This window comes from Vigna angularis, chromosome 5 (genome assembly GCF_016808095.1).
Source record: "Vigna angularis cultivar LongXiaoDou No.4 chromosome 5, ASM1680809v1, whole genome shotgun sequence".
Lineage (NCBI taxonomy): Eukaryota > Viridiplantae > Streptophyta > Magnoliopsida > Fabales > Fabaceae > Vigna > Vigna angularis.
The window spans coordinates 35,538,594-35,560,114 of NC_068974.1; the positions used below are offsets into that span (position 1 = coordinate 35,538,594).

A 21,521-nucleotide genomic window follows, 5' to 3' on the forward strand; every position below is an offset into this window, starting at 1 on the left:
TCAAACATTGGTAAGACATGCAAAGCCAAACAAATTTACTATTAATAATGTAATTAGTGACATTTCTTAGAAGATACGTTTACTTAAGCTCTTTTCATATATAAAAAATGGTATTTTCCTTTTGTATTAATAATTTATAATCTCATAAAAGGCATTAATTCAATTTAATTTTGTAATGATTAAAGTAATGTTACTTTTCTAAAAAATTATGGATATATTATTTTATTGAATATTTTCTTTATACACTTCAAACTAAAAATATTTAACAAATTGAAGCAACAAATGTTTAATTAGATCACGTTATATGAAAATTGTACATAATAAAAGTTGTAAAATAGAATTTCAACATAACAGGATTTTTATTTTATTTTGAATAAATATTTTTTTAAAAAGATCAAAGTTAAATTTGTTTTACATTCATTATATCAATTTGTTTAAATAAAAAAACAGATGCAACTAGATTATAAACATAATTTTGGATATGAAAGTAGATTCCTCTTGCATATATATATATATATATATATATATATATATATATATATATATATATATATATATATATATATATATATATATATAATTTGTTTTTATTTAAACCAAGAAAAATATATTCCTAACTCATCCTCTATTTTTATTAAATCCTGTTTATAAGTTGAAATATATATTTAAGATTCTCTATATGTTGAAAAATGTAGATGATCTCAATTTTATAATCAAATGAACTCATTTGATAATTGAGGACATATATAGTGTGCCATGTTGAACTTATAAGGTTAACTGTATTAATGTAACCATAAAACTAGGGTTACACATTTCTAGGGCTGCCATGTACAATTTCCACAGAAAGCTTAATAAGCCACCATGCATGAACCATGGTTTCTTAAAATCTTAACCCTAACTTAGCTTCTAACTGGAGCAGTCCACAAACGGCACTGCTACTACCATTGATTACCATTGATATTCAATGTTTTTGTTTGTAGTATCATTATTCTATTCTTTTCTTCCACATTGGCAACTACTATTGACTTCAGTCTATGCAGGTTTAATCCATAAAATCTTCTAGTTCTTGATATTTTGGCACCATTGAAGTCATTTCCCACTGACCCCTTCAACACTAATTTTCTGTAACATGTCCATTATCTACATATGTAATAATCAATATGTAAATCACAATTTTCTTATAACATGCTCCTGTCTGGCATTCTGCACAGCTGGACGCAAAATTAGGGCATAATTGTAGTTATATATACTCGCAGATTAAAAGAAGAAAAAAATCCATGGTTGAAAACCTGGTTCTTGTACTATCACAATAAATATTGAATCAAATTTGCAGTTGCGGTCTGAAACTCTAAGTTGTACTTGCATTTAACACATGATAAAGAAGTTGCAATCAAAGAACATCCCTTCTCCTGGATTATTCTCTATTCAGCACACACTTCCGTTGCAGTCTTTAATTAAAGAAAAGTATTCATTATCTGCCGTACATGAATGGTAATGTAAGATTCTTATGCAGAGAATGTAAATGTAAAGTAGGTCAAATTCATAGTTCAATATCCATCAATGTGATGTGACAGGATCCATGAAACTTTACACAAACCCTACTTTGTATATTTGTTTTCCTTACAGACTGTTGTTATCATGCATTTTGCCAGTTATTGGATCTTCATATGTATTACCTTTTCGTGTACTTTCATGATGTCATCGACCATTTTGATGGCTCATCTTCCTAGTGTTGCTCATCTCTTGCAATTTATTGATAATTATCTTGTTATGTAAAATTTTGTGTTTGCAGGATTGACTTGTCCGGTTAGTTTTTTTTATATATATAATAATTATTTTAAAGTTATATCTAAATGATTTATAATTGACTAAAAATAATATAAAATTGTTTGAAGGTATGGAGGGCATGACAATTAAATTCATCTGAATAATACCACTAAGCATGACAAACACAAAAGGATCTATAGGAGAATAAAATGAAGGACATTCTAACTCATGACAAAGTAATTCATGCAAGTCCAAAGCATTATCTGTTTCAAGGTTTCTCACCAACCCCTTTTCTCCCAGTATGAAGAATTCATGTTTACAGGATATAGATCTGTTGCAGAAATAGATGAAGTAGCCAATGTTTCATCCACTGAGAGACTCTGATTGTTACTCTCACTTAGATTATTTTCTTCTATCTCTTGGTAATGCTGTCGCATCACTTCCAACTTCTTCTCATCCAATGCCTCACTTGACTCTGAAATCAACTCCTGAACCACAGATCTACCTTCAAGCATGCTTACCACTGAGGACATTGTAGGCCTGAGAGAGGCAGTTACATTGGTGCATAAAAGAGCCACATTGATCATTGTAATAACCTCCTTTTTGTTGAATTCCAAACCCAATCTACCATCAACTAACTCCATTAGATTACCACTCTCTTTTAGCATGAATGCCTGGTAAACAAGGGTAAACAGAATGATGCAATCTTATCTATGTTATATATAGCCTATGCAGGATTCTAGTATAATTGTAGTCCAAATAACTTAAGTAGTCACAAGTAAGGTTTTACTGCCAAATTTGATATTATGTGGAACTATGAATATTTTTGTTCTTATAGGAAATTAACATCTTTTGGAACACTTTATGGAAGTACTTACCCAATCAAGAAGATACAATGATGCTTCTTTATGTCGTTGAATCATATTGCTCCTCCCACTTATAATTTCCAAGGCCACAATTCCAAAACTATAAACATCTGCTTTGTCAGTCAAATAACCATGCATGGCATACTCAGGAGCCATGTATCCACTGCACAAAACAAATTTTATTAGCTGCATTGATTTAAGAAACGTGTTAATTGCTCAAACTTTTGCATTCCCATTTGCTTTTTAATCTCTAATTATACTTGGCTAAATCTAATTCAACAAGGTATGAAATTTGATAACCTCTCTGCTTTATTGCTTCATAGTCTAAAAATATCATTCATAGAAAACATTTCTTCATGAATCTGTGTAGAAAAATCAAAATATAGAAACTCACTAGGTTCCAGCAATTCGGGTGCTTATGTGGGTATTGTCCTCTTCATCGAGCTTGGCTAAACCAAAGTCAGATATCTTAGGTTTGAGATCTTTATCAAGCAGCACGTTAGTGGTCTTGATGTCCCTATGAACAATTTTTAATCTTGATTCTTCGTGGAGGTATGCCAAACCTTTGGCAATACCAACACAGATGTTTTGCCTTGTAGGCCAATCCAATTTTATTTGGTGTTCTTCTGGACCTTCATTAGTGAATAAAATTAAATTACACAAACTGAAATATCATAGAAGGGACAACTGAAATCGGCCACAAAAGAAAGAGTTACCAAACAAAGCACGAGCAAGGCTATTGTTTTCCATATATTCATAGACCAACAACAATTGATCTCCCTCAACACAGCATCCATAAAGTTTAACAAGACAAGGATGTTGCAAAGCTGAAATCATGCCAAGCTCATTTATAAACTCACGATTCCCCTGCCTTGATTTGGAAGAAAGTTGCTTGACTGCTATTATTGTCCCATCTGATAAATTTCCCTGCATATGGAGCAATGCAGTATAGTTGTTGGGTTGGAATACTGATTTTTCCCCCAAAAGTAATATCTTCAATTAAAATAGATGCATAATAATTGAGGGGATATACCATACTATCTAAATTACCTTGTACACAGGACCAAACCCTCCTTCTCCAATTTTGTTGGCTTTGTTGAAGTTATTTGTTGCTGCTTTGATTTGTCGTAAGGTAAATATACCCATTTGCAGTTTTAACCCCTTTAGCTCTGTCAATTAAACAAAGAAAGACTGTAGATTTTGTGTGTCAAGAAAATTCCATATTGTTAATACTTTTGTAATCATTGGCACACTGGATTAACCGTCCACTGAGAAATCACTAATGGTTGATAAACAAAGTGCTATATTTCCCAAAGGTGGATAGTTGATGTAGTTGGTGAATGATGGACACCTTAATAAATCTATAGTCATCAATTAGTAGCATCTCTTTAGTTCTCTTTATGTATTCAAGCTTAGTTACCTTGTAAATGAATTCACTTGGTTACTTGTGGAGTTATCACCGTTATGTTTAAGGAGTTAAGCAAGAATAAGAGACCAAGAGTGTGAAACAAAGAGTAAAAGAGTGTGAGGGACATAATCAAGTGTCTTGAGTTACAAAACAGAGTTAATAAAAAGTGAGGTTTGTTTTTCATAGAACTTCATTAAAAGTGTTAATAATAGCAATGTCATATACTCTTTATTAAGCAGTCCATATGCTTATTTATTAAAGGTTAACTGCATGCCCTAAATTTAGGCTCATACGAAAACTTATGCTGCATGCAAGAGTTCACTTTTGTACATTAAAAGTCCTTAAGTTGAAGCACAAAGCCTATCATCGTGACAGAATAAGTTATTTGCAATTACCTTTTGCTAAAGAACTTTTCTGTCCTAGAAAGCCTCTCCACCTAAGTATACCAAATACCAGGACTAGAAAAACTACTACACCAGCCACAATTGCAACCACAGCACCTGCAGATATTCTACTTCCGTTTTCTGAGGGAGGGATGAAGTCTGCTTGATTATAATAGAAAACATTGTTATTCAAGAGGTTATATTGCATGGTAACATCCATGTGCTATATGAATATTAAGTACTGAGTGAGAAGTAAAACTCACTAGGATTTACAGCAATTGCTGATATGAGAGGACCATATACTGATTTAAATGGAATACCAATTGTGCCTTTCCCAGCCCAATATAGGCGGATTTCCAATGTGTTGCTGCTAATCATAATGGTAAATGATTTTGTGACTGCTTTATTAACTCCTCCTGCTTCTTCTGCAATATTGAAATTCTTGAGCACCATATTTCCCTGCAAGAAATCGAAAGCAGCCTTAATTCCTCATAGTAGCTACAATTTTAAGCATGCCATATCCGAATGTCTTTTAATTAACTGAAGAAATCAAATTCATAAATGAAGTGAGGTACCAAGGTGGGGAAATTTCTCCAGTTGATGTCATATTCTGGGTATTCTGAAGCTTCACATGGATTATAAAAGAACACATCTATCTCTAATCGAATTTCTTTTCAAAAATTGAAGATATAGAATTTGAATATTGCAACTTGAGTCAAGGGCTTTACAATTTTATTAAAATTATACTCATGATAGACAAAATAAAACTACAGAAGTCTGAGATAATTTACCTGAATGTAGACATCAAATATGCGCCTTCCTAAGCTGTTATATGTTTGATCTTCAGAAAACATGACCTCTGAAAAGTGTAGATTCACCGTGTAATTTCCATTTCCCAGGCAAAATCCATAATAAGTAAGAGAAATGGGAGAAACACGTGCATCCATGTATATTTCAGCATCAGCCAAGAAAAGCTTAGATTGATTTAGCCAAATATAATATTCTGCACGGTCATTATCCATGAAGTGACCAGTGCTGCTAAACCCCCAGTTTTTTCCACTTAGGTGGAATCTAGCTGGTCCTGCATTATCTGTATCCTCATCATATGTTTCATTTCCATCCACAGTTACTTGCTTTCCACCACAATTTATGTGAAGAGAGTATGATTCTGGGACAAGCAGATTAGTTAGTACAAGGTATTCTGGGACAAGTAAAGGTTAGTGAAAATTTAGCTGTGTATAAAATCGTTATAAAAAAAAGAAAAGTAAAACTTACTTTTAGGACAGGCAACACTTTTTAAACATGAAACGGATTCTCTGAAGGAATGGCCAAAGGGGCAAAGCTATTTAGCATGATCCCATCATATAAAATTTAAAATGACCATATGAAAGGGAAATGCCAAAAGATATATCAGACTTACGAGCTATTGTCCACCGAGGAGCTTGCAAACAAGTTCCTATGGGATACAACAGAAGGTTATGACTCAGATAGGTTCTTTAAGTTGCAAACAAATGTTCTCATATGCAATGATTCTTACACATTTCCCCGTTGACATGGCTGCTGCCCTGAGTTTTCCGTGCTAAAGTTATTGTACGAAAGATCTCTGGTTCAGATTATAAAATTTGATTCAGAAAATCTAACAAGATGCAAAACAGTTAGACTTCATGAAACTGAGAACTAGAAAGAATGTATGACAATTAGTATAGTAACTCAAAGGTGCCTTCAGGTAAACAATTTAATCAAGCACTTGTCTGATAAGCTCTTCACACATTAAGGGTTATGTTATGAAATGATTTTGAGCATGAAATATGATGGAATAAACTAAAAAGAGTGCAATAGTCGCAACTGCATAGGTGGTGATCAAGTACTGATACAAACAGAAACCTTACAACCAAGACTAGACTTTTCACATAGAAAAGAGAAGTGAAGATAAAAGACACCAAATGATAATGCTTATAAAATCTCTTTCCCCTCAGAACTCATTAACTATTCAATTTAAGGAATCATAACATAAAACAAAACCATTGAAATAAAACTTACACATTTTTGTCTTTTTCGGCCCATGCAGGTACAGGTCCCGTGAGTATGTTTCCTGTTAAATATCTACAATTGAAGAATTTAAAGAAATTAACACATATAAAACTTGTGATTTATCCAAGTCCTAGAATCATGGTGAAAACTTTAGTAATATTGAATCATGCTATTGCTCCTAAATGAAAGTGAACAGCACTAATTGGTTACCAGAAAATGCCAGCCCAGTTTGGAGGAAGAGAAAAGAAATTAACAAACTTCTTACATATAATCTGTCTTTCTTAGGCCATACTCAAAGCTGCTTGGGATTTGTCCACTTAATCTGTTAAAGCTGAGGTCTCTGAAAAAATTTTCAACCAGAATAAGGTGAAGGAAATTAGCTTAGAAAACATTCTATAGTGTAGTAAACTCGAGGAGAATTGAAGTTATGTTTTCTGAAGCATTGGTATGAAAGAAAAATACTATTGAAATTTAAAACTAATACAAGAACATTGTTATAATTAGTTGCACTTCAACATATTGGGAGAGTAACAGAAGTTACAAGGTTTGTAAATTAGACATAGTCCCCAGATATTCAGGTATTGTTCCATTGACATTGCAACTCCTCAGAATTCTGCGAAACAGTGAGATAGACAGCAAAAGAAATCAGTATTGTAATATTTTGTTCTGATCTCAATGTGTGTGCACAGAGCATTAATTGATGAAATCAACTCACAGAATTTCCAAATTTGCCAGATTGTTAAGTTGGGGAAAAGGAAAATAGTCTGATCCCTCTATATCACTAATTCTCCTGCACATCACATTTTAAGCACGGATAAACACATCTAAAATGAAAGTAAATTTAAAACCTCGTTTACTACACAAGATACCAGACATACAAATCTGTTAAACTTTCAAGTAGTGAAATTCCAGAAGGAATTGGCCCACTTAATCCAGTTCCTTGAATCACTCTGTCATAACAAAAGAAAAGTTCTTTGAGATCAAGGGTTTCTGTTCCTCAATAATCATGAACAGTTATCATGATACCAATTTAAATGAAGAAAATATAGATTCTCACAGTTTCTGGAGACTTGTCCAGCTTTGAATAAAATCGGGTATGCTTCCAGAGAACTTGTTATCCCCTAGTCGACTGCATAATGTGATGACAAGAAGCAAAAAAAAAAATACTTTAGCTAAAGATGGAACTTAAAATAATAATATATACTAATTAATAGTCACTGATCAGTGTATTAAAAGTAAGAAAATGGGAAGCTTACACATCCTGCAAAGTAGTGAGTCTTGCAAATGTTGCAGGCAACTCTCCAGTAAAATTGTTGGAGGTAAGTAGCCTAAACGTATTAAAAGCAACAATAAATCATCAAGAGAAACCAAGGTCTTCTAATTAAACTAAACTGTTACTCAACGAGCATTGACATTTGATGTTTTAGAACAAAAATCAACGAAAGCAAACAACCTAAACAAAGTTTTAAAGTTGAATGGAAAAAAAGGGAGCAAAATAAACGTCATACAATCTTTGAATATTTGGAAGATTCCCAAGCTCACTAGGAAGATTTCCAGAGAGTTGGTTGAATTCGAGGGTCCTATTAACATAAAGCCAAAGTTCAACCCAGATGAGGTTATAAATGCTTAAAAACAATGCATGGTGGATAGCCAGAAAAAGAAAACTCACAAACTTTGGAGAGTGGAGATGTTTGCTAGCTCTGGGGGGATTGAACCCGTTAGTCGATTAGCACTCAGAGAACTACCATAAATATGTATTACTCTTAGTGTTTCAATCACAGTAATATATGCAGTGAAATAGAAGGGACATTTTTTGTACAAACGTTTGAAAAATTAGATATTTGTTAAAATCCTAAACTGTGTGAAACAACCTTAAATCACAATGTTTGTGAAACTGAGGGAATAGGAAATAATCTTAAACTGCAGATTTTATGAAACAGAGGGAGTAGTAGCATTGTTCGTTTGTGCAGTTATAGATTGGTAAAGAGAAAATTGACAGAGAAACTAAAGAAAGTGTACATGCGGACAAGATTCAATAAGCCCCACTCCAGAGGAATTGTCCCATTCAGGTAATTGCGACTAAGATCACTGTAACAGAGAGACAGTTTCATGAAAAAAAGGAAATTAGAAAACACATTGTTGTTGAATTAAAGCGAGAAAAAGTGAAACAATATCATACATTTCTTGAAGGTACGGCAATCTAACCATTGCTGCTGGGAGAGTGCCTCGGAGATTTTGTACTTTCAAAAGTCTGCATGCTCATTTTACCAATTAAATGTGCTCAAATTTGAATGCAATTTAACTTAATTTTGTAATTAAACTTGAAAGACAATTAATGAGAACAATATATGGAAACTTTGAAGTACATGTTAGTAACATGGCAGATTGTGGCATTCTCAAAGGAGCAATCACAGGTGACATTATTTTCTGTCCCTCTCACTTTAGTTTGCGATGTCCAATTGCGTTCTCCACTGCATGGATCAACGCTGAAATCCCAATCCTTCTTCCCAAGAGTCTCACCTATGTCTTTCAAAGCTTGCACTATATGCATTATCATTATTAAACCACTCAAATAATGTTAATGGGTAGATCAATTGGTAACAACTACTTGTAAAAAAACAAGCTTTATCTAAGATGATAAAATAAATCAAAATTCTTTTTAAATTAAAGATACTTTTCTTAAATTTAAGATGAAGTCAATTTTGTCATTTTTCTTATCCAATGGATGTTGGCTGAGAAGTTGATTCAAATGAACCCTGCTTTGGTTATCTTTACATACCTTCATCTTCTGGTAGAGTGGCTCCAAAAGCTAAAGAGAGAAAGAAAAAAGTAAGTAGGAGCTGAAGGAGGAAGAAATGAGGTGAAGCCATGTTCATGTGGTAGTTGATTTCATGATGGAAAATAGCTTCATGAAAAGGGACATCATGAGTGGTAGCAAGAGTACTTGTTCCGTATGGCTTCAGTTTGGGTGAGAATGAGAAACAAATTCAACTCAGAGAAAAGATTTATATGGATATTAACACAAAGTCAACTCTTGAAGAATTTCCCACTTGCTACTTTTATAAGTACTTCAAAAGGAGATTTCCATTTTAAATCAATGAAAAGAGAAAAAAAGGAAAGTGATCAGTGTAATACTTGCTGACACAGTAAATGATGAAGAATTAAGTTTCTTGTTGGTTGTATATTTGAATGGTAGGTAGTTGTAAAAGTCAACAAAAACAATAATAATAATAATAATAATAATAATAATAATAATAATAATAATAAATAAAGCTTTGTTTTGGTTTGGTTGTTGTTAATTATGTCATTTTGAGTTATTTGACATAGTCATGTTGTAGCTTGTTTGTCTTAAAAAAATTTACCTTAAAGTTTACAACCATATTTTATATACAATAGCTGCAATATTTTATAGGTAAGTTGGTTTCTTGTTCACGATAAAAGGTGGAAAAAACAAAAAATATATGATATAGTTTATATGTATACATATCTTACAAGTTAGTAATAAATGGGAAGCTTCAAGTTCATTTGACATGGTAAAACATGTTTATTTTGGGTATGGATCGATGTCAAGAGTTTGAGTTGTGTCGTATTTTTCAAGGTTTAAATGTTGTTAAGAGTTCAAATGTTATGTTGAACCGTTTGTTTAAATTGTTGGAATAGTAAATATAGAAGATACTCCACATAACCTATCTCCTTATATCAAACTTTTATTTATAAGTTTCGAAACCATTTTTCTTGTTAACTTTAGCCTAAATACAATTTAATTATGTTAATTATTCTTTATTTTTAAGTTGATCAACGTTAAAGATAACATAGGATTCATGACCGATTGATTTGTTTGTTAACAAATCGAGTTCACTAATGATTCGCTGAATGACCCGAGTTATAATTGATGGTATGATCATACGTTACAATTTTAAAACCAAAACAGTAAAATAATAAAAAAAATATGAGCATGTTCATGTATGCTTTTGAATGTTTTAGTTTTGATTTTGAAAACTTTAAATATAATTGCCTTCTTATTCGGACTTCTGAAGCCAGAGCAGCCCAACGAGCATGCCTTCTCTATCTGGGCCTCTTTTGAAGCCCGATTAAATTTGGATTGGATCTACATGGATTCACAAAAGGTATAACCAGGGAATCTTTTAGATCTCTGTTTAGGCAGCAACGACTACGATAAGAAAGCATCATAAGCAAGCTTGAGAAAATAGCATTGCATTAGCAGCAGCGTTGATACAAAGAGGTAGAAAATGCGAAAGTTCGATCCATGGCTCGTTTTCTTCAAGCGCGAATGGGAACGGAACTGGCCTTTCCTCGTTGGATTCGCAGTCACCGGAACCGTAATCACAAAGTTCTCCCTCGGCCTTACCGGTAAATCACCACATCAATCACTCTCTCTGTCTCTCTTTCTAATGAATTTAACTGTGTTTTCTCTTTGATCGAATCGTAATTCAGTAATTCGCTGTCTCGTGTTCTTTGCAGAGGAAGACGCAAAGAATTCGAAGTTCGTTCAGGCGCACAAAAGGTAACCCTATCTGCGAGGCGTTTTGATTTGTGTTTTGGTTCTTTAGTATTTGGTACGGATGTGTTTCTGCCGTTTCAGAGTGTTGAATATTTGAGCGGTTGAGGTTGTTTATTTGTCTTTTGTAGTTTCTGAATTTTGTCTATTGGAAAATGCTGATTCCTCTTTGAAACATTGCTGTACGTATACGTGATGTGTCGTTCTGTACAGTGTTAGCAATTCAAAGTGGCGAATAGAGACAGTTGATTGATATGGAAATTCACTGATTTATTCTAACAATCCATTTGCTCTCAATTCATCCTATTCGTACTGTTTACACTGGACTTCCTAACGGAACCATGATATCGTTATATATCACAAGCTCTAATAGAATTGGTAACCAGCAATTATAATAAAGTTTATCCCTTTTTTTTATAATAACAAAACTCTAAGCGCATTACCTACTTAATTTTTCTACACTTTGCGGCAAAGATGTAAGAATTGAACGTGGACGGGCCCAACCAATTAAAAGATTTGTAAATGCAGTTTTGTTTAGTTCCATGCTTTCTTTGGTGTCTTTGACTTCTTTATATCGATATTTGGATATGATCGATGTGTGAGCAATTTTCTCATTTAATATTGTGTTCTTAATTCTAATAAAGGTTGATAATGTAATCTTTGAAATTCATCGTCCAGAATTACTTGAATTATCTTACTGCGTTGCTCCTCTCACAGAAGGGTGCATTTCCTTTCTGAGCTAGATATGTATAAAATCTAGCTTGTTGTTGACCCCAACTGTTAGCCTGATCACAGCTATGTTAGCATCTTGATCAGTGGTCATATCAGGCTCAATTTTCAGTTGCCTTTTTGTCTGTAGACAACTGTGACAATGAATGTGCTTGTTTGCTCTCAAACCTGATATGCTGGACAGGAAAATAATCTTTCAAGAGTTGATGGAAGCATATTTTTTAACACTCGAATGACCCCTTTGGTTTATTAAACTGAAGTAATGATCCTTTGGCTATAATTGATGAATTATTAGAGATAACTCATTATTGTCAACGATTTTACTACGGATTTTGCTACTATACCTGATTTGTTTTATGCTCTATCTGTTATGTTATTAGGCATGCGTTTAAATGCAAGAATTCTAATAATTGGTCATTGTGGTGTTCATATGTATTTCAGGTGACTTCTAAATAGTGAGATATGCACTGGCTTTGCACTGTGTTAGATTTGTCAAGATTACTTTGTTTGTCTTGATTCTATGGATTGTAATAACATAAGAGAGATGCACTGGATGATCTCTCTAAGCCTGTATCCCATGTTTTTACATTCAGTTATTGTTGTGCCAAAATCTGGTTGAAGAAAAGCCACAATGGTTATAAATTTCTGATTCAAGTTATTTCCTTCATTATCATACCTATCCCAAGTGTAGTTTTGCCTGTAACCTCCATAATCTTGCGGGAAATAGACGTCTTTAATAGCGTACGTTCTGTGCCTTGCTAACATGTTTTGTTACTTTTCAGTATTGACTGCGGGGCTAGTTATCTTAGTTCAACTAAGCTGATTAATTCAGAGTGAAAAACCTTCCTAATGCTGTGCAGTGCAGGGCAGTAAAATTGCTGCCATATTTTAAAGACTAATTGAGTAGTAATCATTTTGAAAAATAATGCCCAAAACTGATGCATGCTTTATATGGAGATAAAAAAAAAGATTGACAAGGAATATGGACACAATATAACCTGCATGAGTGCATATGCAATTTGAATGTTCATATTTTCAAAATTTGAAGCATAAGACTTCTAAATACTTAAGATTAGAAATTAGTATTCTTGGATAACCATTTAAAAAAGTTATATATACCTCTTAATCTTAGCTACTATTCAAATAAGATTTCAATAATCTAAATTTTAATAACAAATATCAAAGTTTACCCTGTCGTTTTTCTTTTCTATTTTACGGATATTGTTTTTGGGCAAGAAAAACTTCAATTGAATCATAGCATGTTTGTTTAACTCTTTTGATTTCAAAACTTATAATTTCGGCCATAGAAGTGGTAACAAACGGAGAAGTGTGAGTTATTTCGTTCCCCACTTTTAAGTATCTTCGTTTATCACTTTTTATTTTAGAATGAAGAAAATGTGTATATATATATATTATTAGTCCGTGGACCCATCATCACCCATTGGTCACAGTCGGTGATGCACCCTCGTCAAATCACATCAAACCGTAAACGTGGCTTCACCGGAAGAAAACGGAGGCCCCGACTGCAACCACTTTTTCTTCATAAACAAATTCTAATTTATATGAAATATGTAATGAATTAATCATCTGTCAATAATTGAAATATTTCTTTAAAAGCTATATTTAAAATGTTTTTCAACTAAATAAGATATCAAAGTTTCTCCTTTTTGTGTTACAAGTTAAACAAGGTGCAGTATAATGCTTACTTTCAAGAAGACCATAAACTCGAAATGCAATATTTCAGAAGAATGGACTAACTCATTTTATCAACAAGCTATCATTGTTACTAGTTGTATACATCAATATAAATTTACCAGGAAGAAATCTGTATACACAATACTGAAGGCAAAAACATTGCAAATCGTTTTCTCTCCCAAATCTTACCATATTACAAGGAACAAATCCATTATTTGACACTAGAATCCAATCAACAAAAAAATTGGAAAGGAAATAAATAAATTTCAGAATGAGTGTCTTCAGTGCCACAAAGAAAGTCATTCATTTTTTTAACAAAATACATATTGTATCAGAAGTTTAATCATCACTCCAACTTGACTAACCAAGAATGGTGTCTATAAAGTTTTGTAAAGCTCCTCAAGCCGTTTTCTTGTCATGGCGTTTATAAAGTTTCGCACGTCGTTGCCTGAACATGTGCAGGTAAAGTTTGAACCAAAGGAATGGATAAGCTACAAGTACAACCTGAATGAGAGAAATGAAGAATAAATTAAAAGAATAAACAATTCATGTACGTACATGAGCTACAATTGAACAGAATTAAATTGAAAGGGTCACAAAGGACATTTGATATGCAGCAAAAAACCAGTTTCAGTCAGCTCCCAACACTTGGGTGCTCTTGGAGGAGCTCTTATATACAGTTAATCTGGACTTATCTTTTTGCATCACCACTTCAATAATTGTTTGTTAAAAGTTATGAAAATAACTTATGACATGTTTATAAGTTGCTTTTACTTACTTCAATACGCTCTTCCGAATAGTTTATTAAACAGCTTACGGAAGACATGCAAACAGTCTAATCTTATTTCCTTTTTTATCATAAAGTCATATTATGTATAGTTGCTTACATTACATGGTGAGCCCTTCTTCAATAAATACTTAATAAGAGTATGCTAGTATATTTATGAAAAAAATAAGAAGAAAAATTTATGAGTTTTTCCACAAGTTAAAATTAATTAATGCAGAAATTGAAAATAAAAATTTAAAAAGACTATATGGAAAGAGTTTCTACAAATTAATTTATACATAAGCTAATCTTAGTTTATAAAGAAATTCAATTGATTTTCTTTCTTATTTTTATCTTCTAGATGTGTTTATGAAAAAGTTTATCTTCTAGATGTGTCTCATCTCTAATTTGAGGCTATGGATTATTTGTTACTTATAAGAACTTACTACCTTAAGGAAATCATAATAACTAAATGGGAGGCCTGAAAAGGAATCTGCATAGAGATTCTTCTTCTTTATAATTGGAAGCGCCTGGTACATTGTCCATACTGCAATATAATACATATATCAGTTACTTTATGCAGGGGCTGATGGCATTTGATTATGAAAGGAATAGCTAAGAAGTCAAGCCTATAGTAAAATCGATTTAAAATTCATTCAAAAACGGAATTCCGAGATAGAAGGGAGGTATTGATTTATGAACTCACTTTCACCAGGACCCACTCCCAAAGGATACAGCAGAATAAACGTGGTGTACCTAATTAAAGGATGAAGCAACAAGCATTTACTTTGAAAAGAGTACTCTATTAAAATAATCGAAGATATTAACTTTGTTCAAGCTTGAAGTATGTGGCATGTGATAGAAAAATACCTGAGATAGGTCATCCAAGAAGGACAATTTCCCGAACAACTGAAAGCATAATGTGAATACCTAACGACCTGCATCTCCAAAGATTGCGACCCAATCATCTTTCTTACTTGGAAAATGATCATGATATATTTCTTTTATACCACAATGTTCATGGATCAGACATAACAAACCATTGGTGCCATAGAAATAAATATCAGGCTACAGTTAACACTACACGCCATGAAAAGTCACCCGATATTCTCTTAAAAAGAAAAAAAAAATATTATAGGAAACCTATAGGGATGACATAAACTAGGGGTTAAAAGAAGTTTGGGAACATTAAAGGTGAATTCGAATCCATAATATCCTAAAAACTTGTAAAAAGTGAACTTTTCATGTGTTATGAAGAAATGTTCCCTGTTATTGCTCTACTGAAAACATCAGACATGATCAACAGTGACTCTTTTTTCGGTTGATACGTACATGAATTGTTGCTTTAAATGGTTATGTAACAACTGTTTAAAGCTTAAACCAGAAGGTAATGCTAGAAAATTCAATGAACTACATCCAATAATAAAATAAGCAAATTACCTCACCCATGCTCCATGCAAGAAAAGTGATAAAAACTGAAGGAAGTTCCTGGAGCTACAGAAAGCATGAAACAAATAACCAAAGTTAGCTTCTGTGTCTGATTGTGAACCATTGCATACGCGAGTAAACATTCAAATTAGTCCTCAGGAATTTAAGGGTCCTACGTTTCATTATGGTTTTACATAAGAAATGATGATATTAATGAAGTAACAGGATTTTCATAATGTAGGCTAAGTGTTCGCTGTAAATAATTTCAAAAACTAAATGTAGTGGTTCATTCCATGAACAAGAGCATATGGAAACGAAAGTGGAAAGAAATGGAACTATATCATTCAAAATGAGTCTTGCCAACACATGTCGCACTTGTGAAAGAATAGAAAAAAATTAAAAAGCACTTAGCCAAAAAAGGTAAAACATTAATAAATTGGGATAACATTTTCTATTTCGGTGGCATACTGAATTTTGGCAAAACAAAAGGACAAGAGAACTGAAAGTAAGCCATAAAACCTCATCAAGTTTCCGAACAATGGCAAGCACAAAGTGGGTCCTTCCTCCCCATTGCATAAGAGGAAGCAAAACTCCGCTGGGCACAATACCTGAAATTGACTCGTTAAAATTGCTTCTTAAAATTTAAACTAAAATTGTGTTCTACCAACAAAGCAATCCAATTTCATTCACAGTGGTGGCAAACGCACCAATGGCTCCGTGTATAACTTCCAAGAATGCAGCACATTGCAGAAAACCTTGCATCAAGTACCAAGCAAGAGCAAATATTAGGCTTAATTAAACAAATATACAATCTTCACGTTTTAATCTCTACTCTTCTTAAACATTACAGTTTTAGTCTTTACCGCTACACTTCTTAATTTATTTTAGTCTCCTCCCAAAGTAAGTACTAAAACAAATTCAAAAAATTTTAAAACTTTTAAAGGGACTACCATAATTTATAAGGATATCAGTGTAATATAATGTTGTCAAAATAATTAGAGGATTTTCTGCAAAAATGAAAGATATCAAATTAAACTTAAAAAAAAAGTGTAATTTACTTTGTTAGAATTTAAAAATTCAAATAAAAATTTATAAAATTAACATCTTTTTATCTCTAAATATATTACTATTATTATAATCACTCATCGTATCCAGCGGACTGACCAAATGACAAAATGAGATTAATTTCGGAGAATTAACAGCAATGTTAAAACATTCGAGTGACTTATATGACTTTTTTAGCAACATAAAATTTTAATGACTAAATTTGAACATTATCTCGATTCAAAAAAAGTATGCGAAGTAACTAAAATGCAAGCATTGCAAGAATAAATAACAAATGAGTAATTAAACTGAAAAAAGTTAAAACAAAATAAGCTGAGTGCGTTGTTTTCAGTGTATAATAGAATTGCGAGAAGGGTATTTTGGGAATGAACTGACAAATCAAATTGCCGGCGGAAGCATAGGTTCCGTTGATGGAGGCAGTGGCGATAAGATTGTACAAAATCTTAATCAACGAAAGCGTCCTGCGAGTGAGAAATTAGCGAGTTAGAAGAGAAATTGAAGAAAGAGATGAGATGAAGAATTGTTATTTGTACCATCCAACGGTCTGAAAGGAGTTGTAAGCGAGAAGATAGAATGTGGAGATACGAGACATTCTCCGTCTCTCGATTTCTCGTTTCGTTTCCCTCTTCTCCTTCCCTAGTTCGCCGGAGATGTCTATAATAAACACTCAGCAACTACCAATCGCAAGGGTTCACTTCTATTTTGAATCATTTTTATATATTTTTCTCATATATTATATATTTATTCTTTTACAAATATCCATTTTTTTTTCTATCGTCGTCTCTATTATTTATGAATAAAAATAAAATAAGTTAAAGGGCAATAATATCTCAAGTTTTGTAATGGTGAATAACCGTTATTTCTAAATTATATTATTTAATAACTGTTTTTACTCAATAAATATATTATCATCTTCGCGTTGTTTCCAGAAATTAGTATTTAATTTAAGCAAAACGCACTTCAAACAAGATAATTTAGAATTGAAGTCGTCCAATGAATCAAATCTCATTATAATTAAGTGAAGCACTCTTTTACTTAATTTAGGTTTGATTCGTATTAAGTCTTTTTATGAATAAATGATACGTAAGTGCTCCTATTTGCAAAGTTAATTAAAAAAAAAATGTTACTGTTAGGTCAATGTTAAGAAAATATCTAGATAAGTGGTATCCAATTCAGCTCAACGTGCATTTTCATTAATCTAATTTTCTTGTTAAATCAAAGCAGAATATTTAAGTCAGGACTAGAAAATTTAAAAGATTACGTTCTAAATAATTCATGCAATTAAACTTCAAATATATAATCTAAAATATATCATAGGAATAGTTTACACTTTATTTTAAAATTTCTGCCACTTTGTTTTAAGAAAAAAATTCTGCAATGCTGTTTTTTTATACAGTTATTTATAGTAAATTGTACTCCAAAAATTTTGTGAAAAAATTATTTTTTATTTAATTCAAATTTAAGTAATCATGTTTCACATTTTAATTTAAATAGAAAATTAACCTGTTGCACAAAAATTGTCACACCCGTACCCATAAAAGTCTATTTTATTTTATATTTAGATTAACTTAAGTTTGAAATGGGTGGATTCCCGTAATTTTGATTTTGATTTTATTAAAAAAATTTATTTTATTTCCTTTTTTGGATTTGAATATTCTTGTATTATTATTGCTTATTCTTTCCTGCGTCTTGTCCTTATATACGAAGAGTAATAATACATTTGAAAAAGTAAAAAAAAAAGTATGAAAACACGTGGGAGATGCATGTAAAAAAAAAAAAGTTGACATAAAAAGTAATGTATTAAAAACAATTTCTCTTACGAAAAACAATAACAAAAGCATACACTTCAAATTCATAACAATCTTAACCCACTAAGTTAATAACTCTGAAAAATGTTTTTTTCTTGTAATAAAGCAGAACCATAAGTTCACTAATGCGCCACGTTGACTCTCCCGAAAGGTTTGTCGGGTGCATCTGATACTGTTCTTCTGCTTGGAAAGGAGCACACAAATTATTCACGCATTAGCAGTTAGTGGCTGATATCAATTTAATATGTTTGAAATGAAGTGCCATAATGGATAGGTGCCAGACCAGATATTAAAACTTCATTTTAAAAAGTGCTGATGTATATTTTACATTCAGAACATTCAACCTCCCCTATTGGATGTTGGTTGAAGCAAAATCACAAACACATAGACTACAGTTATATCGGGGTCGATTACAGCTGTGTCACACTATGGAGGACCATGCCGAAAGCTCAAAGACACTGTGCTGTACATTTCAAGCCTTCTTCTTATTCCGACAGATGGCACAGACAACGTTACAACATGATAACGATTAAAAAAATTAGGAATCCCTAGTTAGCCAGTTAGAAATGCATTCCCCTGTTCGTAGCAGGAATAATAGTATTGGTCACTTGATGCAGGAAACAACATCTTGCTACTTTCTTCTTCATCCATCACCCATAAGGGGTGAGAAGAATTGTACTCCCATGATGATGATGGAGAATAAATCATTGCAGGTGGAGAAGAGAAGTTGCAACCCTCTTGACTCTGCAATTCGTACAGAGGTTGTTGCTGAATAGTATCATCTTCTGACAAAACAATATCTTTCCATATATCATCCAAAGAGAACTCTTCTCCAGCACTGATCAACCCTGTTACATCATCATATCCATATCCACCTGTGTCGTAAAAGCTCTCCTCTCCAACCTCTTTGGAAGCATGTGAATCCACAGCATGGTTGATTGAGGACAGTGAAGATGATGACGAGGAGGAGGATGGTGATGCTCGTTTTTTCTCTAGAGCCTTCTTTTTCCTCATGAAAGTCCTCCAGAAATTCTTAATCTCGTTGTCAGTACGGCCTGGTAGCTTCCGAGCAATTCTTGACCATCTGCAAGGGACCATGAAAGTGAGCAACGCAATTGAAGTAACCAATTAACAAAATAAGTGAAAAAATTGACACAGTATGAAAGGAATGATGAGTGGTGGTGTTGCATAGAGTAGGAAAAGATGAAAATTTGGAGTGATCATAAGCAGGTAGCTTATAGATGAATTTCTGCATGGTTCTCAAACCTATTTCCCCATTTGGAATGAAGCTCCATGACGAGGTGTTCTTCTTGGGATGTCAGCTTCCCTCGTTTGAGATCAGGGTGGAGGTAATTAACCCACCGTAACCTGCAACTCTTACCTGTTCTATTCAAACCTACAACAAAGTGACGTGGTTAAAGGGTGCTTAGATTGAAATATTCATACCTATTATTCACTGTCTCCCTCCACCTTCAAACCTGATACCTTTGCTATAAAGTCCCACCTACGATCTCCAAACATGTTTACAAAATACACCAGTTTCAAGTCCTCCTCTTCTGTCCACGGACCCCTTCTCATTTCTTCTTGAACCATTTTTTTCTCCTCTTCTAACTCTTCGCTTGATAACTTACGGATTCTACCACCCTACTACCACTATTTATATGTGGTTTTCCCACTCTTCGTAATTCTCTCGCTTCATTTTTATAATAAGCAAGTCTGCATATCCACCGTCCATGTGGTGCACGCATGCTCATTCATCGTTAACTTTTCTGTCGCCAATTCAGGATGCTGACGTCACCCATCACCAGTACATAATAAAGGAAGTGCATCAATCTTTCATTCTAACTTTCTCGATTACTTTTTATTTGCACCAATCATGCTCACTGTTACAGATTTGCATAAGGGGTTCTTCTGGTTAATTACTGTTTTGGATCATATTAGTTGAGGAGATTTCCTGTCGCGGTTAATAAGTTGCAACGTGTTACGAAACATGTCTTATATAGTAAAAGTCTGTTGGATTTTTCTCTTCTTTTTTTTTTTTTATAGACAAGGATATTTTGACAATATTATTTTAATTATTTTAATTATTTTTTGATAATATTTTAATATTATTTAATTTTAATTTAAAATTATTTCAGAATTAATAATAATAACTATAAACACTAACATAGATCAATAATACAGATGTTAAAAAAATATTATTAAAATATCATTATTTTTTTTTATACGACAGATTTCAGGTAATCGAGTTTGAATTGACTGAGTTTGTATTCAGTTAAATTTATGTTGGTTGATTTTGTTTGTTGATAGAATTACTTGTAACAAATTTATTGTTGGACGATGCTTCCTTTCCAAGATATAGATAATTGTAGTTCCTTTCCAAGATCTAGATAATTGTAGTTACAGGAATGCAAAATTGTTGTTATTTTTCTCTCTCGTACCTATTTTATTCTATTTTCTTCTTCTTGTATTATTTTAAGTATATTTACTATTTTTTAGAGTTTTTTAATTCTAATATCCTTAAAAAAAATTTGGAAAGTACTTATTCTATCTTAAAGAATTTATGTAACACAACATGGATAAATTCTTAAAACAATGAATCTACGTGATTGAAGAAGATTTTTTTTATAATTTGTCAATATATTCAACACGACTAAGTTTTCTGAAATGTTTTATCGTCATAAGTTAAATTTGTGAGAAATAAAATTTTTTAAGTATTTTGGTGTGAACGTTAATAACATTGTTGATATTTAAATATATATATATATATATATATATATATATTTCAAAATATCAAAACTGGTGTTCATGAATATATTTTAAAGACAAGTTAAATATGTTTTTTATTCATAATTTTCACTAAAATTTTGAATTAGTTTATTTTTAAAATTTTAATCCAATTTAGTTCTTTGATTTTATAAATGTCTAAATTTAGTTTTTTTAACTAAATTTTGTTTGATTTATTTGACATTTCAAAAGCGTTTCATACTAATATTTGAATTGTTTACACTATTTAATATATTTATACTCAAATTTTAATAAGAATTGTGTTTGAA

General features: G+C 32.3%; 4 protein-coding genes across 5 annotated transcripts; 1 reads left to right on the plus strand and 3 right to left on the minus strand.

Annotated features, from left to right (window-relative positions):
• Positions 1 to 1,900: 1,900 nt before the first annotated feature.
• Positions 1,901 to 9,411, minus strand: LOC108323447 (probable leucine-rich repeat receptor-like serine/threonine-protein kinase At3g14840). The gene is made up of 24 exons (XM_017555910.2): positions 9,235 to 9,411; positions 8,822 to 8,996; positions 8,635 to 8,706; positions 8,475 to 8,543; positions 8,125 to 8,196; positions 7,964 to 8,035; positions 7,712 to 7,783; positions 7,513 to 7,584; positions 7,334 to 7,405; positions 7,171 to 7,245; positions 6,997 to 7,068; positions 6,721 to 6,795; positions 6,465 to 6,527; positions 5,962 to 6,027; positions 5,845 to 5,880; positions 5,700 to 5,740; positions 5,216 to 5,592; positions 4,688 to 4,883; positions 4,437 to 4,583; positions 3,684 to 3,802; positions 3,350 to 3,560; positions 3,028 to 3,265; positions 2,646 to 2,796; positions 1,901 to 2,441 (listed from the first exon to the last, which is right to left on the minus strand). The coding sequence occupies exons 1-24, from the start codon at positions 9,329 to 9,331 to the stop codon at positions 2,046 to 2,048; spliced, it is 3,036 nt and encodes a 1,011-aa protein (XP_017411399.2). The 5' UTR covers positions 9,332 to 9,411; the 3' UTR covers positions 1,901 to 2,045.
• Positions 9,412 to 10,597: 1,186 nt separating this feature from the next.
• LOC108323450 (ATP synthase small subunit 6, mitochondrial) lies at positions 10,598 to 12,376 on the plus strand. Of its 2 annotated transcripts, XR_008249221.1 has the most exons (3): positions 10,730 to 10,826; positions 10,938 to 10,980; positions 12,145 to 12,376. XR_008249221.1 is itself a non-coding variant. In XM_017555912.2 (2 exons), the coding sequence occupies exons 1-2, from the start codon at positions 10,706 to 10,708 to the stop codon at positions 10,982 to 10,984; spliced, it is 168 nt and encodes a 55-aa protein (XP_017411401.1). In that variant the 5' UTR covers positions 10,598 to 10,705. The 2 variants fall into 2 exon arrangements, 1 of the variants encoding a protein (XP_017411401.1); XM_017555912.2 differs by lacking the exon at positions 12,145 to 12,376 and having other exon boundaries at positions 10,598 to 10,826; positions 10,938 to 10,984.
• Positions 12,377 to 13,543: 1,167 nt separating this feature from the next.
• On the minus strand, positions 13,544 to 17,359 carry LOC108323452 (uncharacterized). The gene is made up of 9 exons (XM_017555914.2): positions 17,191 to 17,359; positions 17,033 to 17,118; positions 16,300 to 16,347; positions 16,112 to 16,200; positions 15,605 to 15,658; positions 15,035 to 15,102; positions 14,871 to 14,920; positions 14,614 to 14,711; positions 13,544 to 13,902 (listed from the first exon to the last, which is right to left on the minus strand). The coding sequence occupies exons 1-9, from the start codon at positions 17,247 to 17,249 to the stop codon at positions 13,798 to 13,800; spliced, it is 657 nt and encodes a 218-aa protein (XP_017411403.1). The 5' UTR covers positions 17,250 to 17,359; the 3' UTR covers positions 13,544 to 13,797.
• Positions 17,360 to 18,732: 1,373 nt separating this feature from the next.
• LOC108323448 (transcription factor MYB59) lies at positions 18,733 to 20,147 on the minus strand. The gene is made up of 3 exons (XM_017555911.2): positions 19,944 to 20,147; positions 19,732 to 19,861; positions 18,733 to 19,549 (listed from the first exon to the last, which is right to left on the minus strand). The coding sequence occupies exons 1-3, from the start codon at positions 20,056 to 20,058 to the stop codon at positions 19,018 to 19,020; spliced, it is 777 nt and encodes a 258-aa protein (XP_017411400.1). The 5' UTR covers positions 20,059 to 20,147; the 3' UTR covers positions 18,733 to 19,017.
• Positions 20,148 to 21,521: the final 1,374 nt, after the last annotated feature.

What these genes read in the sequence shown, in the direction of transcription:
- LOC108323447 (XM_017555910.2), bottom strand. Translation starts at nt 9,331, where the DNA reads ATGAACATGGCTTCACCTCATTTCTTCCTCCTTCAGCTCCTACTTACT. An exon ending in TATTTGATGTCTACATTCAG is followed by an intron (nt 4,884 to 5,215) that starts GTAAATTATCTC and finishes GATTTCTTGCAG; the next exon opens with GGAAATATGGTGCTCAAGAA. An exon ending in CCTTGCTCGTGCTTTGTTTG is followed by an intron (nt 3,266 to 3,349) that starts GTAACTCTTTCT and finishes TCACTAATGAAG; the next exon opens with GTCCAGAAGAACACCAAATA.
- LOC108323452 (XM_017555914.2), bottom strand. Translation starts at nt 17,249, where the DNA reads ATGTCTCGTATCTCCACATTCTATCTTCTCGCTTACAACTCCTTTCAG. An exon ending in TCCTTTCAGACCGTTGGATG is followed by an intron (nt 17,119 to 17,190) that starts GTACAAATAACA and finishes TCTCACTCGCAG; the next exon opens with GACGCTTTCGTTGATTAAGA. An exon ending in TTCCGCCGGCAATTTGATTT is followed by an intron (nt 16,348 to 17,032) that starts GTCAGTTCATTC and finishes ACTTGATGCAAG; the next exon opens with GTTTTCTGCAATGTGCTGCA.
- LOC108323450 (XM_017555912.2), top strand. Translation starts at nt 10,706, where the DNA reads ATGCGAAAGTTCGATCCATGGCTCGTTTTCTTCAAGCGCGAATGGGAA. An exon ending in GTTCTCCCTCGGCCTTACCG is followed by an intron (nt 10,827 to 10,937) that starts GTAAATCACCAC and finishes TGTTCTTTGCAG; the next exon opens with AGGAAGACGCAAAGAATTCG.
- LOC108323448 (XM_017555911.2), bottom strand. Translation starts at nt 20,058, where the DNA reads ATGGTTCAAGAAGAAATGAGAAGGGGTCCGTGGACAGAAGAGGAGGAC. An exon ending in CTTTATAGCAAAGGTATCAG is followed by an intron (nt 19,862 to 19,943) that starts GTTTGAAGGTGG and finishes ACTTTGTTGTAG; the next exon opens with GTTTGAATAGAACAGGTAAG. An exon ending in CATTCCAAATGGGGAAATAG is followed by an intron (nt 19,550 to 19,731) that starts GTTTGAGAACCA and finishes GGTCCCTTGCAG; the next exon opens with ATGGTCAAGAATTGCTCGGA.